A 14,169-nucleotide genomic window follows, 5' to 3' on the forward strand; every position below is an offset into this window, starting at 1 on the left:
ATGAATTATAATTACATATAAATTATAATTAATGCATGCAATCTTCAGCCAATTATAATTCTCTATTGAATAAACATTTATTTAATAATTTCTAAAATTGTCTGTTCTTATTAAAGGAATCTTTTTCTAAAATTAAGAAAAAAATATTATATTCTTAAATTGATGTATAAAATAGATTATTTACATCATTTAAATTATAAAATTTAAATTTTAAAATACTTATTATAAATCAAATTATGATATATAAACATTTTATTATGCGTGCTCTACACACCAACTTAATAATAAAATTTTTATAAATAAATCAAAATATTGTCTTTCATATATCAAAAGCCTTGAACCAGAAAAATTTTAAAAAGGAGGGTTTTTTTGCTCGATTATTAGACCAAGAATTTAATATTTTTTTTATATAATTGTTTAAAAGAGATTTATTTTGAGTCCTTCCTATCATAATTATCATTTTTAATTAAATGATACAAATTTAGCTCCAATTTAACACTTGAAAATGTTAAATAATATCCAAAAAGTTAAAAATTCTTAAGAGATGAAAATGAAAAAATATAAAAAAAAAAAATAATACTACGTACAGTTGTAAAGTGGGTAAGCGTTATGCAATCATTTTGAAAAAAAGTGAAGTTCACTATTAAAAAATTAATTTATTTTTATGAAAATTACCGATTTTTTTATTTTTTTCAAAGTGATTGCACAGTTCTTGACATTCATAACTGTAATTATCATTTTTCTTATAAAAAATTTAAATAAATGAATTCTAAATTAGTATAGTCGACTAAAAGCATTTAAAAAATTATTAAATAAAGTACTTAAAATTTAAATTAGGAAAATAGAAAACTTAGAAATTAAGTGATATGGTAAATCAACTTATACGAAAGAGAGTTTAGATAAATTACATCAAATTATTTAGGTTTATTAAGTAATTTTCTTTTTTAAGTCTATTAATTCTTTTTCTGAAAATGTAAGAATTCCGTGACGCTAAACGACTCGTCGCAAGTGCATCCTTTTTTGAAAAGTCGGTAATCCCCTCCCCTGCCGATAATATGGAGAGAAAAGAAAGACTCCGATCACAGGAACGAGACGGATCCGGATCATGCGAGGGATCTCCATCCGAAGAAACGAATTGCGGGCGATCTCTATCCGAAGAATAGTCTCTTTTCCAGTCACACTCAATTGCTACATCCAAATCATATATATATTCGAATCTCTGTGTCCCTGCGCACACGCCAAGGTGCTCTCTTTATCTCCCTAACATCCATGTCTATTAAATAAAATAAATACATCGAACATCATCGTTTTCTTCGGGCCTTGTACTTTTAACCAATGCTACTGAAAGTCTCCTGGAATTAGCGCTCGTTAAGGTTTCTGGGTTTCGTTTGCTTGTTCATGTTTGGTGATTTCTGCAACTTTCCCGGGTCCCCTTTTTTGTTTCTTTAGGCAGAGTTTTCAGAATTTGCTCTTTTTTTCTCTATTTCTCAGTTTTTATCTGACTTAGAATTCATGAATTCTTTGTAAGTTTATTTATTTATGTGAATTTATGCAATGAACTATTGTTGATAATGTTCGCTTTTGAATGATTCACTAGTTCTAGAGTAACTCCACATGTAACTTGATTCAATTAAACATTTTAAACATTTCAACCATGCTACTTGCCACTTGGTCCTATGTGCTTAAGTAAGTTGCTTATATGTCTAGACTTGTGCAGGGTGTGGAGAACTTTACTGCTGTGGCTTCATCATTTTGTCAGCTGGAGAGCGGGGAGATTTTAATGGAAGGGGTTTCATTTGGAATCCGTTTTGAATAGGAGTTTACTCTCTTATGAGCATTTGGGATTTTTTATTTTATTTTATTGTAACCACCTATGATTGGTAGGAAGACCATGGGACAGGCTTCGCCAATATTGTTGATAATGTTGGCTCTTGGGTTTTTCTTTGCGACGTATGATTTGTTAACAATGATATTCCACCATGGGTCTTTCGGGAAATGGGTAGCTATTAATTCCGATGGTGTATTATCATTTGACCCAATTATTGAGATGCCCGAAAATATGAGGAAACGGAGGAATGTCAAGTCCCTCTTCCATGTTGCAGTAACAGCCACAGATGCTACTTACAACAAATGGCAGTGTCGCATTATGTACTATTGGTACAAGAAGCAGACGAACTTGCCGGAATCAGAGATGGGAGCATTCACTCGGATTTTGCATTCAGGAAATCCCGACAACTTGATGGATGAGATTCCTACCGTTGTGGTTGATCCTCTTCCTGCTGGTATGGATAGGGTGAGATTTCTTGCTGTCAGCTGCTTATTTTGTGCTTCTGGTGCATAATTACTCTCCTTTGTTGGTTGGAAAATCTTAGCCTAGCTCCTGGCCATGCAAAGCATAATTTTAAGAGCTAACTACTTTCTTACATCTTTAGCACCATATATGTTCCATCAGCAAGACTTTGGTCTGGGGGTATGTAGTAATTTCATACTTTATAGTTAATTAGGAATGCAGTTAGTGAAATAAGAGCGAAGTATAGTACCTCTTGCAATTTTAGAGCTAATCCCGGCTACTCGCTTTCTTCAATGATTTACTAGTCACCACATGAAACTTAATTCAAATAAACTCTTCAAACATTTCAACCACGCTGCTTGGTCCTATGTGCTAACGTAATGTGGATTTTAACCACGCTACTTATCTAACAACTTTTTATCGTGCCAATATAAAAAGAGAAATGATTTTTGCAGTCGGCAAATGCAGTCGGCGTGCAGTCGTTTTGAAAAAAATGAATTAATATGGAACTTATATGAAAAAAAAAAAAATTATTTTTATAACTTTTTTTATTCATTCTGTACAACCATGAAAAAAAAATATTTTTATAATTTTTTTTTATTTATTCCGTACAGCCGACTGCATGCCGATTGCATTTGCCGACTGCATCTAGCAAAACCCATATAAAAAATGGATTTTGTTCAAGCCATTCCTTTTTGGCCTTTTTAAGCTTTCCATCCACTTCCATGACAATTGCAAACACCAAAGCAACTAAAGGTAGATATACATGTGAAGCATAAACCTTGCATCTCTATACTTTTGGTTTCCTTATGTCCTTACAAAACTATTGATTGGCAAGCATGCTGTTATATGTTCTGTTCATCTTTATCTGTTGACAGATGTGGAGGTAATCATTTTATGTCTGGCTGTGATTCTTAAACATATACATTCTTGACACAAGTTTCACATCATGTCTCAGGGATACATTGTTTTAAATAGACCATGGGCCTTTGTGCAATGGCTGGAAAAGGCTACAATAGAGGAAGAGTGAGTGCTGCAAGTTTATGGATCTGAAATGGGGTTGCGTTTTACCTTCATAAAATTTGAAAGGCTGTTTGTTCTACCATTGAGCAGATACATTTTGATGGCAGAGCCTGATCACATATTTATAAAGCCACTGCCAAATTTGGCACGTGGGGGACATCCTACTGCCTTCCCATTTTTCTACATTAAGCCTGATCAGCATGAGAAAATTCTGAGGAAGTTCTATCCTGAGGAGAAAGGCCCTGTGAAAAATATTGATCCTATTGGCAATTCTCCTGTAATTATCAAGAAGGTAAAACTCTTGTTACCAGATGACCTACTTAAAGATACGTAGTCATGTAATAATACTAGTTTTTCCAATTTTATTCTTGCCTTGGCATTGTTTATTTTCTTTGTTAACCATTTCCTTTCATCTAAAGATTCTTTTTTCTTTCGGTTTGGTGGAAAAGTTTTCATTTGTGGACTGATTTATCTTTTTGTTCAGGATTTGTTGGAGAAGATTGCTCCCACATGGATGAATGTCTCTTTGAGAATGAAATACGACCCAGAGGCTGATCAAACTTTTGGATGGGTTTTAGAAATGTAAGCGTTGAAAATCATTTATTTTTCTCATCATGTTCAACAGAAAATGACTTCATTTTGCAGGTTCATGCCAGAAGGATTAGTCAAGATGTTGTTCTCGCTTAACCGGTGCCAATTTTAAAAAAAAGTTCCGGAAGGTTTGATATCAATCTGGACTTACATATTATGCTTCTGCTCCTAGGTATGGCTATGCTGTAGCATCTGCTTTGCATGGCGTGCAGCATTTTCTTCGGGAAGACTTCATGCTGCAGGTATCTCTCTTCTTTTGAGTTCTTCATTTGACAGTTGATTTCGAGTTTTAATTGGGTTTTTAGAAAATCCCTGAAACAACACTAAGATATGCATATATTGAAGCTTTTCTTAGAAGCCTTCACTTGTGTTTTCTCTTTTTCAGCCCCCGAGGGATTGGGGAATTGGAAAAAGGTTTATCCTTCATTACACTTATGGATGTGACTATAACTTCAAGGTATTATTTGCTCCCATTTCGTTCATTTATGATAAGCTGCTATTCCAATTATGGCTGTTTGCTTATGTAAATCTTCCTTTATGTGGACCTTTTCATTCTATTAGTTTTTAAAACCGGCATTTTCTTCATCTTTTTCTTCTCTTAAATTGCAAGTTTACAAGTTTGAACCTGTAGTTATTAGCAGATATTGATATCAGTTTATTCAGAAGCTATATCTGATACATCTTACTATTTAGGGTGAGCTAACATATGGGCAAATCGGAGAGTGGAGATTTGACAAGAGGTTGTTTCTACGTGGACTTCCACCAAGAAACCTCTCCTTGCCCCCTCCAGGTGTCCCTGAAAGCGTGGTATGTCCATGTTGATATCCATTTGAAGCCATTGCTTCTTGCTAGATGGCAGATTTTTAGTCTATGGTGCTGGCCTAGTCGCTCCATTATATCTGCATCCATGTTTAAATGTTTCTGATGAAGCTCTTACAAAACTTTGCATTTTTGTGTGTTTTGCTTCTCAAGCATAAGTGGAAATTCTGTTTATATATGAGTTTGCTCTCTTTTTGAACACACTGTGATCATCGTATATGTTTTTATTTTCCATGTCTCCTTTATTTTGCTCTTTTCGCCATGATTTTCCTACCTTAACCGTAGGGGAGGAAGGAGAGAGAAGAGAGGGGGGGGGGGGGGGGGGGGGGGGGTTGTGGTGGGGGAATCCCGCCACTAGGGGAAATTGCCATCAACCCACCCCCCCCCCCCCCCAAAAAAAATCTTTCCACTCCCCTTTTCCCCTATTTTTTATCCTATGCTTTCTAAAAGTGCCTCAGTGTGGTCACTCTCCTAAATCATAGAGACTGAAACAAAACCCGCATCCCAGCATACTTAAATCCTCCCATGGGAAAAGGGCAGTACCCAGGAAAAACAAATTGGGAAAAGGGTGGCCTTCACAGGCTAGATTCTATTGGGAGGATTGCCTTCCTTACAGTTTGTGTAGCTGTTGATAGTGGATTGCTTGACTGGCACAAGGTCTGTAATGCTGCAATATGGTAAAGATTGCTGGTAAAAATTGCTGAAACTAGTTGATGCATGTACACAAATGATAATCTAGTAGATTTCACCCAAGGGATTAAATAGCACTTGATACTCCTAGAAATTGGACTTCCTATGATGGTATCCAGTTTTATATGTTAGCAGCATGTGGAAGTTTGAGATGGTTACCATGATGTATTGAACAAGTCTGTTTTCCATATTATCACTAAAAGAATTCAGTTTCACCTTTCACCTTCATATATTTCTCATTTCCCAAAGACTATTAATTTGCTTTATGCATATAAAGAGGAAATTATGACTCCATATTTGCTCTCTGCATATTTGTTCTGCAGGTCACCCTTGTTAAGATGGTGAATGAAGCAACTGCAAACATTCCTAATTGGGATACACAGTAGACATTTGCTAGCCCATGAAACTGTACAGAAACCTCAGCTTAGATGTTCCCAGGTACAAGATATATAACACCATAAATAGAAGATAAGATCGTTTTGCTGCTTTTCTTTGGATCTTGGGCAAACACCACATATTATTGACTGAGAATGGTCAACATAAATGGTATTGTGATTGGCTAATGTAATTGCTGCAAACTGGACTTCTTATCCCTTGCGATTCTCCAAATGTTGAAGAAATTCTGTTAGACCCTTGGCCTATATGTTAGTGGGTCTAAAGATAGTAGAATGGAACTCTTAGAGAAATAAAAGAAATAAGCCAAATGCATAAGATATTGTACAAGGCAAATCTCATATTCCCACTTAAAAAGAAACAAACTGATTCCTAACCTCCTTTTTCTGGCCCCTAAAATCCTAATCTTCAAAATGTTAACATGTCTACTTGTTAAACAAGTGGGAAATTATGTAAAAAAGTGGATAAACTTTTTGTACTATGGAACATAACTATGGATAGCATATGAACTAAACCCTTCACATACTGTCTGTAAGAAGGATGGCATCAAGATGGGTGAAGGGTGCGAGTTTTTGTCGGCTGAATATAGGATATATAAAAAAAAGTTAAGAATGGAAAAGAGGGTGCGGGAAAGAATGGGCAAACGGAGAGAAAGCCTTTTCCATTTTCACTTATTTTTTCAGTTTTTTGGACTATTGTGGGATTATCTTTCGTTGTCTGAATTTTACGCATCAGGAATTCCTATCATTTTCACTTCTGAGACATGGGTCCATATTAAATAAGTGTACACATATAGCCAGGTACTTTGCTGGTTACTGCTGTTTTACTTTTTACACTTCTGAGAAATGATTCATTTTGTGTCGGCAGATAATAGATTGCAAGCTATGCTTCATTTTTACCATTTTTTTTTTTAGTTTTTCCCATCTTTTTTGGAAGCTTTCTATCTTCTGCATTCCTGACAGCTACAAGTTTACTTTCTAGCACATTTGCATTTAAAGCTTCTGCACGCTTCATTGTTTCTGTTTCAGGTTCCATCTTCAAATGGTCATGGATTGCCTTGCTGGAACACTCACTGCCACAATTTATAGAAAAAAACAAAGCAAACATTAACTAATTACATTTTTTTTCTCAAGAAAAAACGAAAAAGGGCCTGAAGGAATGAATTATTGCAGCCTCCTTTTTACTTTCTCTTCCTTTTAATATCATGAGTTGCATCTATGTGTGTACCTGATTTGTACATAATTCATGAAAAGTTGCTCGAGTTCACGTGCTTGATTAGTGCCATACTGCCACTGTCGGTCAAAGAATAACAATGACGTTTTTTAATCAAAGACAAATCACCTTTTGCCACTGAACAGCTCACTACCGAATTAAAGTATTCTTTGTAGGCAAATGATTTGTAGAATTTGAGAAGTACAAAGTTTTGTGCATTTTTAAGAGAAAAAAAGTGAGTAAATTTAAAATTTATATGAAAATTTTAATTTTTGATAATATATTTTATTTAAATATACGGAATTTACATACTTAAAAAGTTGTATATAAAATTACTATTTTTGTAACTTTGTGACAGATTTAGAATGAAGAATTATTTAACAAATTCAAACAAATAATAATTGATATAAAATTTATTTAATGTTTAATAGAAATTCTAACAAAAATTGTTAATTTGGTTACATAAAATTAAGGTCTCTTCTCATATAATTATTATAAATTTTTTTAAATTTTTATATAAAATATAATAAATTATTCAAATTATTCAAATTTTAAAACGAAAATAATATTAAAAAATTAGATTATAATAGTATTTTATTTAATTTTTAACAAAATATTTTATTTTGTCTAAACTGTATGATTAAATGATGTCTTTTCTACTCCGAATATGTTGTTTCTAGAATATCTTTTTGAACCAGACCGAGTCAAAATCAATAACGAGACATTCTTAATTGTGTCAATTAGATGTTTAAAGTTGAAATCGTGGGGACTTAGAACATTGGTTACTTGTTAGCACCTTATCGAACTATTTTGCAAGCATAACAAAGTTGATGTTGAGGCCTAGTTTGTGCTGTGTTTTAGACCGACTTTTCAGACATTTTTGGTCAACCATTTTCTTTTGTGCTTAAAACAAATTAGCTGCTGAAAGAAAATTAAGAAAAGCCACACTTTTCTCTTTCCCGTTGAGAATTTCATGCAAAAGTTTTTATTTTTAACCCAATCCTCATGTTGATCTCGATGATCTCATGTCCTCTTTAGGTCTCTTTCCTTCTTCAATGAATTACATCATCTTCACGAATCTTTTGCTAGATCCATGAACCCTAAAACTCTCACCATATTCTTTTCTCTTTTCTCTAACAAACACAGTCTGACCTAGAACCGATCGAGCTCCATCACCCAAAAGGGTAGCCTATTGAGAATCTGTTAAGGTCTGTCAAAGCAGAAGTTTTAAAGTCTTTGCTTCTGCATTTGTAGGGTCAGATTAGGTTTTGGGGTGGACAGGGACACTTGGTTGCGGCACTCAGTCACATGCAAACTTCATCGATCCCCTTACTGCCATGTCAATGACTAATAGACAAAGGTCCAGCAACTTCTGCGAGAGTGCATGCCATGACACTTGTAATCAGAGCTGAGCTTGAGTACACTAACTTCTGCTTAATTTGTTTTTGTTTTCCATATCCCTAGAATGTAAAGATATTGTTCAAATGTGAGTGGGAGGAAAGAAACAAAACACCCATAATGCAAACAGGAGAAAAGCCGAATATGCTTTCCCTCTATGCTTTTCCATGTTCTTTAAAGTTTGAATAGTTGTTGGAAACCAATTCAGAGATCATAGTCATAGTAACAATAGCAGAAGATCCTTAAAATTGCACATCATTAATGTCCTGTTCCTTGTCCACTTATTCAGCTTTTAGTGGAGAAAGGGTGAGAGCATACGATGCTCTCTGTCTAACAATTGCCAAGATAAACGGATTTTCGAACAACTCAGATCTGCATATGATTTAAGTACTATTTTAGAACGGTCCTACACATTATTTTACCTAATCTTTTTTATTGCCACTATCATTTTTTAACAGTTTTAAGGGTCATCACTACTGCCAATCCTCACTTTACTCCTTCCTGACCACCTTGTTTGGATAGTGGACACATTGATCATCAATAAGAGAATATCAAGTTCTTTTTACATGTCATATGATAAAAATCTAACACACATACTTGTTAGATCTAATAAACAGAATAAATCCAAAAAAATCATGATTTTGTTGTAATTCTACTCCAATACATTTCATGAATAAAATGGCAATTAAGTTATTAATCAATCCACCAAACTGATCAATTGTTTCAAATGATATGAGAAGATCACACTTCACACTCCCCCTAAAGCACTAAAACTGAAATCCTTTGTACCATTACTTGGCATGCACTACTGGTTGAAGTGTCGGAAACAGACGAAAATGTGTTGAAAACCCAAATTATTTTGTTTTACTATTAACAACTTATATATATATATATATATATATGAGTTTTGCTACATATAAATAAAGTCGCATACTAATTTATATGTTAATACTGATTCTTTCATATTTAAAAGTTAAATTAAAACTGTTTTCAATAAAATTTACTTTTTGACCAATCATAATAAATTAATCCATATATTAATATATAAGTGTACTTATAACTAAACTTTTTTAATATATATAAGAAAAATATATACAGCAATCTCATATTTTTTTACAATTTAAAAAATATGAATTTATTATTTTATTTTTTTTATTTTACATGTCAAAATTAATAATATATTAAATGTGAGGATGATATGCAGCAGTTTTAATATATATATATAGAGCTTTCGTTTGATAGGATTGGCATCTTCATGCTCCCTCATTTTTCATTTGAAAAATACTGTATATGCAGCATCTTTCACATCATTTCCAAATCTCCACTTCTCTGTCAATCAATCAATAAACAGAGAAGTGCAACGGCATAAAAAGATGTGTAAAAATAAATTTAAAAATTAATATAAATTAACATAATATTTTTAATTTATTTTATAATAAAAATATTTTTACAATAATACGTTAAATTATGATTAACTTATAAATTTATTTTGTCAGATTTTTTTTTTATAGTTAAAGCATTTTTTTAATAATTGAGATGGAAAAATATCATGTTTAGGTTGAACATGACAGAGGCACGAGAGGCCCAGTCTACAAAAGCAAATGGAATACGAGGGAGTTTAAATAATTATGAGATAAAAGACAAAGAGATAATTTAAAATAAAAATTAAAAGTTTAATAAAATATTATTATAATATTATTTTATAATAATATTATTATTATTTTTAAATTTTAAAAAATTAAATTTAAATTTAAAATAATTAAATTATTTATTATATTTTATATAAAAATTTAAAAAAATTATAATAATAAAATAAGATAAAATAAAATAAAATAAAATAGACAATTTCTCAATCCAAGAGCGATCCACAAAAAAAATAAAAACGTACTTAAAAAAAGGGACAGCCAAGCACACCCATACCCACACCGACGCCCATAAACACTGAGCTTTTGCAGCTATATATACACATTTTCTCTTTACCACAATAAACCAATATCAAAGCTCAACTCACCCTCAAAACCAGTCATGGCTACGAGCTCAACCCTTTCTCTACTACCCCATCTCTTCTCACTAGCCCTCCTCCTCTGCATTTCCCTCGTCCAAGGTCTCAACCCAAAATGTGACACATCGGACCAAGGCTCAACCCTCCAAGTCTTCCACGTTTCCAGCCCATGCTCCCCGTTCAGGCCCTCAGAGCCACTGTCATGGGAGGAGAGTGTGCTCCAAATGCAGGCCAAAGACCAGGCCAGGCTCCAATACTTTTCCAGCTTGGTGGGCACTGGCAGGAAATCTTTCGTGCCGGTTGCCTCTGGCCGGCAGATTATACAGAGCCCCACGTATATTGTGAGGGCCAAGGTTGGAACACCAGCCCAGACCTTCCTCTTGGCCATGGACACCAGCAATGATGCTGCCTGGATACCTTGCACCGGCTGTTTAGGGTGCTCATCAGCATTTTTTGCCGCTGACAAGTCCACTAGTTTCAAGACCCTCGGTTGCCAAGCACCTCAGTGCAAGCAGGTACACTGTTTTTTTTACTAATTCACACTTAGAAGAAGAAAATCTTACAATGCTGCAGGTTAAACACATCACATTGCTGCTTTAAACAAAAAAACAGATCATAGTGCTAGGCCTTTTACTCTTAGTTTTGTCCACGGTTTTGGTAGGTAATTCGTTCTCATGATTTTGGTTTTATCCCTCGAGACTCGAGTCAGCTGCAGCAATTGGATATTATTATTGCGGGCCCAATTTCAGGTCCATTTACTACGAAAAGGACGTGCACATTCGCTCTGCTGCAATGCATAAATGATATAGTTCTAATAATTGATCCATGTGACTTTTTAGCTAATCCACAAGCCCCTCGGACTTCCCTCCTTTTTTTTTTTTTTTGGTGTGATGTCTCCAACCCAAAATTCACGGGTGAATAATTGTTACTTTGTAGTTATCCAGAGGAGAGAAGTAACATCTGTGAAGCTGATCATTTCTGCAGGTACCTAAACCCACTTGCACTGCCAACGCGTGTAGTTTCAACTTGACCTACGGCGGCTCCTCCATAGCGGCTAACCTGTCACAGGACAACATCACCCTAGCCGATGACTCCATCCCTTACTACACCTTCGGTTGCATACAGAAAACCACGGGCAGTTCGGTGCCACCACAGGGACTCTTGGGTCTGGGTCGAGGGCCACTCTCACTTCTTTCCCAGACTCACAACCTCTACAAATCTACATTTTCATACTGCTTACCTAGCTTCAAGTCCCCCAATTTCTCTGGGTCTTTGAGGCTCGGGACCGTCGGGCAGCCAATAAGACTTAAGTACACTCCCTTGCTCAAAAACCCTAGAAGATCTTCACTGTACTATGTGAAACTAGTTGCAATAAAGGTTGGACGGAAAGTCGTCGACATTCCACCTAGTGCTTTGGCGTTCAATCCCACAACTGGGGCAGGGACCGTCATTGATTCTGGTAATGTTCTTTATATACTCAAACAGTTGTTCTTTGTACTCATTTAGTGCATGATTACTTACCACAGGATTTACTTGATATTTTTAACCTCAAAACACGGGGATTTTACAACATCACATGCGCAGCATTTTAGATCAAGATTCCCTGCAAAGTGTCTTTCGTGTCTTCCCGGTGTTTGCACGTATGAGCTGAAAAAATTTGACATGTACAATAAAATCTGTTGCTGCAATCTGCAGGCACTGTGTTTACCAGGCTTGTCGAGCCGGCGTACGTCGCGGTGAGAAACGAGTTCCGGAGGCGAGTCAAGAACGTAAACGTGATATCTCTAGGTGGCTTCGACACATGCTACTCGGGCAACATTGTTGCGCCCACAGTAACATTCATGTTCCCAGGGTTAAATATGAGTCTCGGAGCAGACAACCTTTTGATCCACAGCACAGCGGGCAGCATCTCATGCTTGGCCATGGCAGCGGCACCCGACAACGTCAACTCGGTGCTTAATGTGATAGCCAATATGCAACAACAGAACCACCGTGTGCTTTTCGACGTGCCCAACTCGAGGCTTGGCGTCTCCCGTGAGCGCTGCACCTAATTTATTAATTAATTTTGTTGGGTTCTTATGCCTCTCAGGTCGTGATTAGCGGTGGAGTGTGCTGTGCATTTTGGTGCTCTCTCTCTCTTTTTTTTTTTTTTTTTTTAAGATTTGTTTAGATTTGTCTTTGTACAAATCTTTCTGGGTTTATCTCTTAACTGTTTAAATGGCTTGGGTCAGTACGTAGTATATCCATGTTGAAGTGATCATGACTGTAGCTTTGTGCTGGTTGTGTCGCGCATTCTATGTAGCGGTACTCAATGTTTTGTATTTTAAGTGGATGGTTACTTTTAGTAGATAACGTGCGATGTCACGGGTGATATATTTGCCAGACTTCCATGGCTTTTGCTTTCAAATTGCTTTTGCTTTTGCTATCATTTTATCTATATTTTAAAGAGTTGTTAAAGTGATAGTCATGGGCCGGCTAAGAGCATTCTTATCTGAATATGTAAATGCATAATTAATGTCACTTTTTGAATACTAGACATCAAAATTGCGTGCATCGAATTAGGTAAAAGTAAATTTTATAATTTTTAGTTACAGTAATTGGAAAGAAATGATTAAATTTGATATATTATGTACAAAGGTTAAATTTTTATTTTATTAATTTACATAACTCTCTCCATTTCTTTCGTCTTGCACTCAGATCCAATATAGTATATTATTTTGTCTTATATCTAGAAAATATTATTTCATCTTGTATCTATTTTAATTCATGAGCTAAATAAATTAAATATTTTTTGATTAAAATTAAATTCATGATAAATTTAAATAAATTAAAAATATCTAAATTAAATATTTTTTTAGGTTAATATAATAAATGAATAATTTAATATAAAAATTTAATGTGAATGTAATAGTTAAAATTAAATTAATTTCATATTATTTTATTATTATATAATAAAAAATAATTATTTTAAGATAAAAATTTATATGAATAGAATAGTCAATAATATCTAAATTTATTTTATATTTATCGAAAGTGTCCTTTACATATCTAGCCTATTGTCCCCCGCCCCCCGCTCCTCTCTCTCTCTCTCTCGGGGTAATTAAAATTGAACTTAGAGGATGCGTCTGCCTAATCTCCTGCTTGTCTTTTACTCAATATTTTAAACACCGTTACGGTTTACTCAATATTTTAACTACAGTTACGGTAGCAGTTTTGGTCATGTATTAGAAAAAAATATTTCAATATTAATATTATTTTGAAATAATTTATATATAATAAATTAATTATTTATATATAAATTACATTTTAAAATAATATCGAGTTTTAAAAAATTAAAATATATATTTAAAAAATTCAATAATACTTCTAAATTAAAAAAAAAATAGTTTTCAAATGTGAGAATTGAAGTAAAAATTATAAAAATATCAGAATTTTTACATTAATTATAAAAATTCACTAATTTTTGCTAGTATAGGTACGACACCGAAAACTGGACAGTATTGACCGAAATGCATTAGTACGATCAATATTTAATCTGATATAAAACTGATATATTTTCTCTGCCGATCACTGTTCCAATACAAAAAATACCGATCCCTGTAGTATAAGAAATTCAAAACATTTCTTTTACCCCCTTTTCGACTGAACTGCATTGAGCTTATTCCTCGTCAATGAATGATCAATAATATTGTTTTATTGCTTCAAAAAAAATATTTTTTTTTATTAATAATACGATGAATTTGAAACGGAT

At 34.0% G+C, this 14,169-nt stretch overlaps 2 protein-coding genes across 5 annotated transcripts; both read left to right on the forward strand.

Moving 5' to 3' along the window:
• The first annotated feature begins 1,063 nt into the window (after nucleotides 1–1,063).
• Nucleotides 1,064–7,032, forward strand: LOC122294450 (hydroxyproline O-arabinosyltransferase RDN2-like). 4 transcript variants are annotated; one of them, XM_043103188.1, is made up of 10 exons: nucleotides 1,064–1,243; nucleotides 1,708–2,293; nucleotides 3,249–3,316; nucleotides 3,404–3,605; nucleotides 3,798–3,895; nucleotides 4,077–4,146; nucleotides 4,290–4,361; nucleotides 4,598–4,711; nucleotides 5,737–5,851; nucleotides 6,835–7,032. In XM_043103188.1, exons 2-9 carry the CDS (start codon nucleotides 1,874–1,876, stop codon nucleotides 5,797–5,799), a joined length of 1,107 nt encoding a protein of 368 aa, XP_042959122.1. In that variant the 5' UTR covers nucleotides 1,064–1,243; nucleotides 1,708–1,873; the 3' UTR covers nucleotides 5,800–5,851; nucleotides 6,835–7,032. The 4 variants fall into 4 exon arrangements, with proteins under 4 accessions (XP_042959122.1, XP_042959121.1, XP_042959120.1 ...); XM_043103187.1 differs by having other exon boundaries at nucleotides 1,718–2,293; XM_043103186.1 differs by having other exon boundaries at nucleotides 1,243–1,373; nucleotides 1,718–2,293.
• A 3,326-nt stretch (nucleotides 7,033–10,358) lies between these two features.
• LOC122294449 (aspartyl protease AED3-like) lies at nucleotides 10,359–12,825 on the forward strand. Its single transcript, XM_043103184.1, has 3 exons — nucleotides 10,359–10,933; nucleotides 11,403–11,877; nucleotides 12,114–12,825. The coding sequence occupies exons 1-3, from the start codon at nucleotides 10,442–10,444 to the stop codon at nucleotides 12,467–12,469; spliced, it is 1,323 nt and encodes a 440-aa protein (XP_042959118.1). The 5' UTR covers nucleotides 10,359–10,441; the 3' UTR covers nucleotides 12,470–12,825.
• Nucleotides 12,826–14,169: the final 1,344 nt, after the last annotated feature.

The sequence above is a fragment of the Carya illinoinensis genome, chromosome 14, assembly GCF_018687715.1.
Source record: "Carya illinoinensis cultivar Pawnee chromosome 14, C.illinoinensisPawnee_v1, whole genome shotgun sequence".
NCBI lineage: Eukaryota > Viridiplantae > Streptophyta > Magnoliopsida > Fagales > Juglandaceae > Carya > Carya illinoinensis.

Excerpts from the sequence above, each read along its gene's own strand:
- LOC122294450 (XM_043103188.1), top strand. The coding sequence starts at position 1,874 with ATGATTGGTAGGAAGACCATGGGACAGGCTTCGCCAATATTGTTGATA. Across the intron at positions 4,362-4,597 it reads GATGTGACTATAACTTCAAG|GGTGAGCTAACATATGGGCA; the intron begins GTATTATTTGCT and ends CTTACTATTTAG. Across the intron at positions 4,712-5,736 it reads CAGGTGTCCCTGAAAGCGTG|GTCACCCTTGTTAAGATGGT; the intron begins GTATGTCCATGT and ends TTTGTTCTGCAG.
- LOC122294449 (XM_043103184.1), top strand. The coding sequence starts at position 10,442 with ATGGCTACGAGCTCAACCCTTTCTCTACTACCCCATCTCTTCTCACTA. Across the intron at positions 10,934-11,402 it reads AAGCACCTCAGTGCAAGCAG|GTACCTAAACCCACTTGCAC; the intron begins GTACACTGTTTT and ends TCATTTCTGCAG. Across the intron at positions 11,878-12,113 it reads AGGGACCGTCATTGATTCTG|GCACTGTGTTTACCAGGCTT; the intron begins GTAATGTTCTTT and ends TGCAATCTGCAG.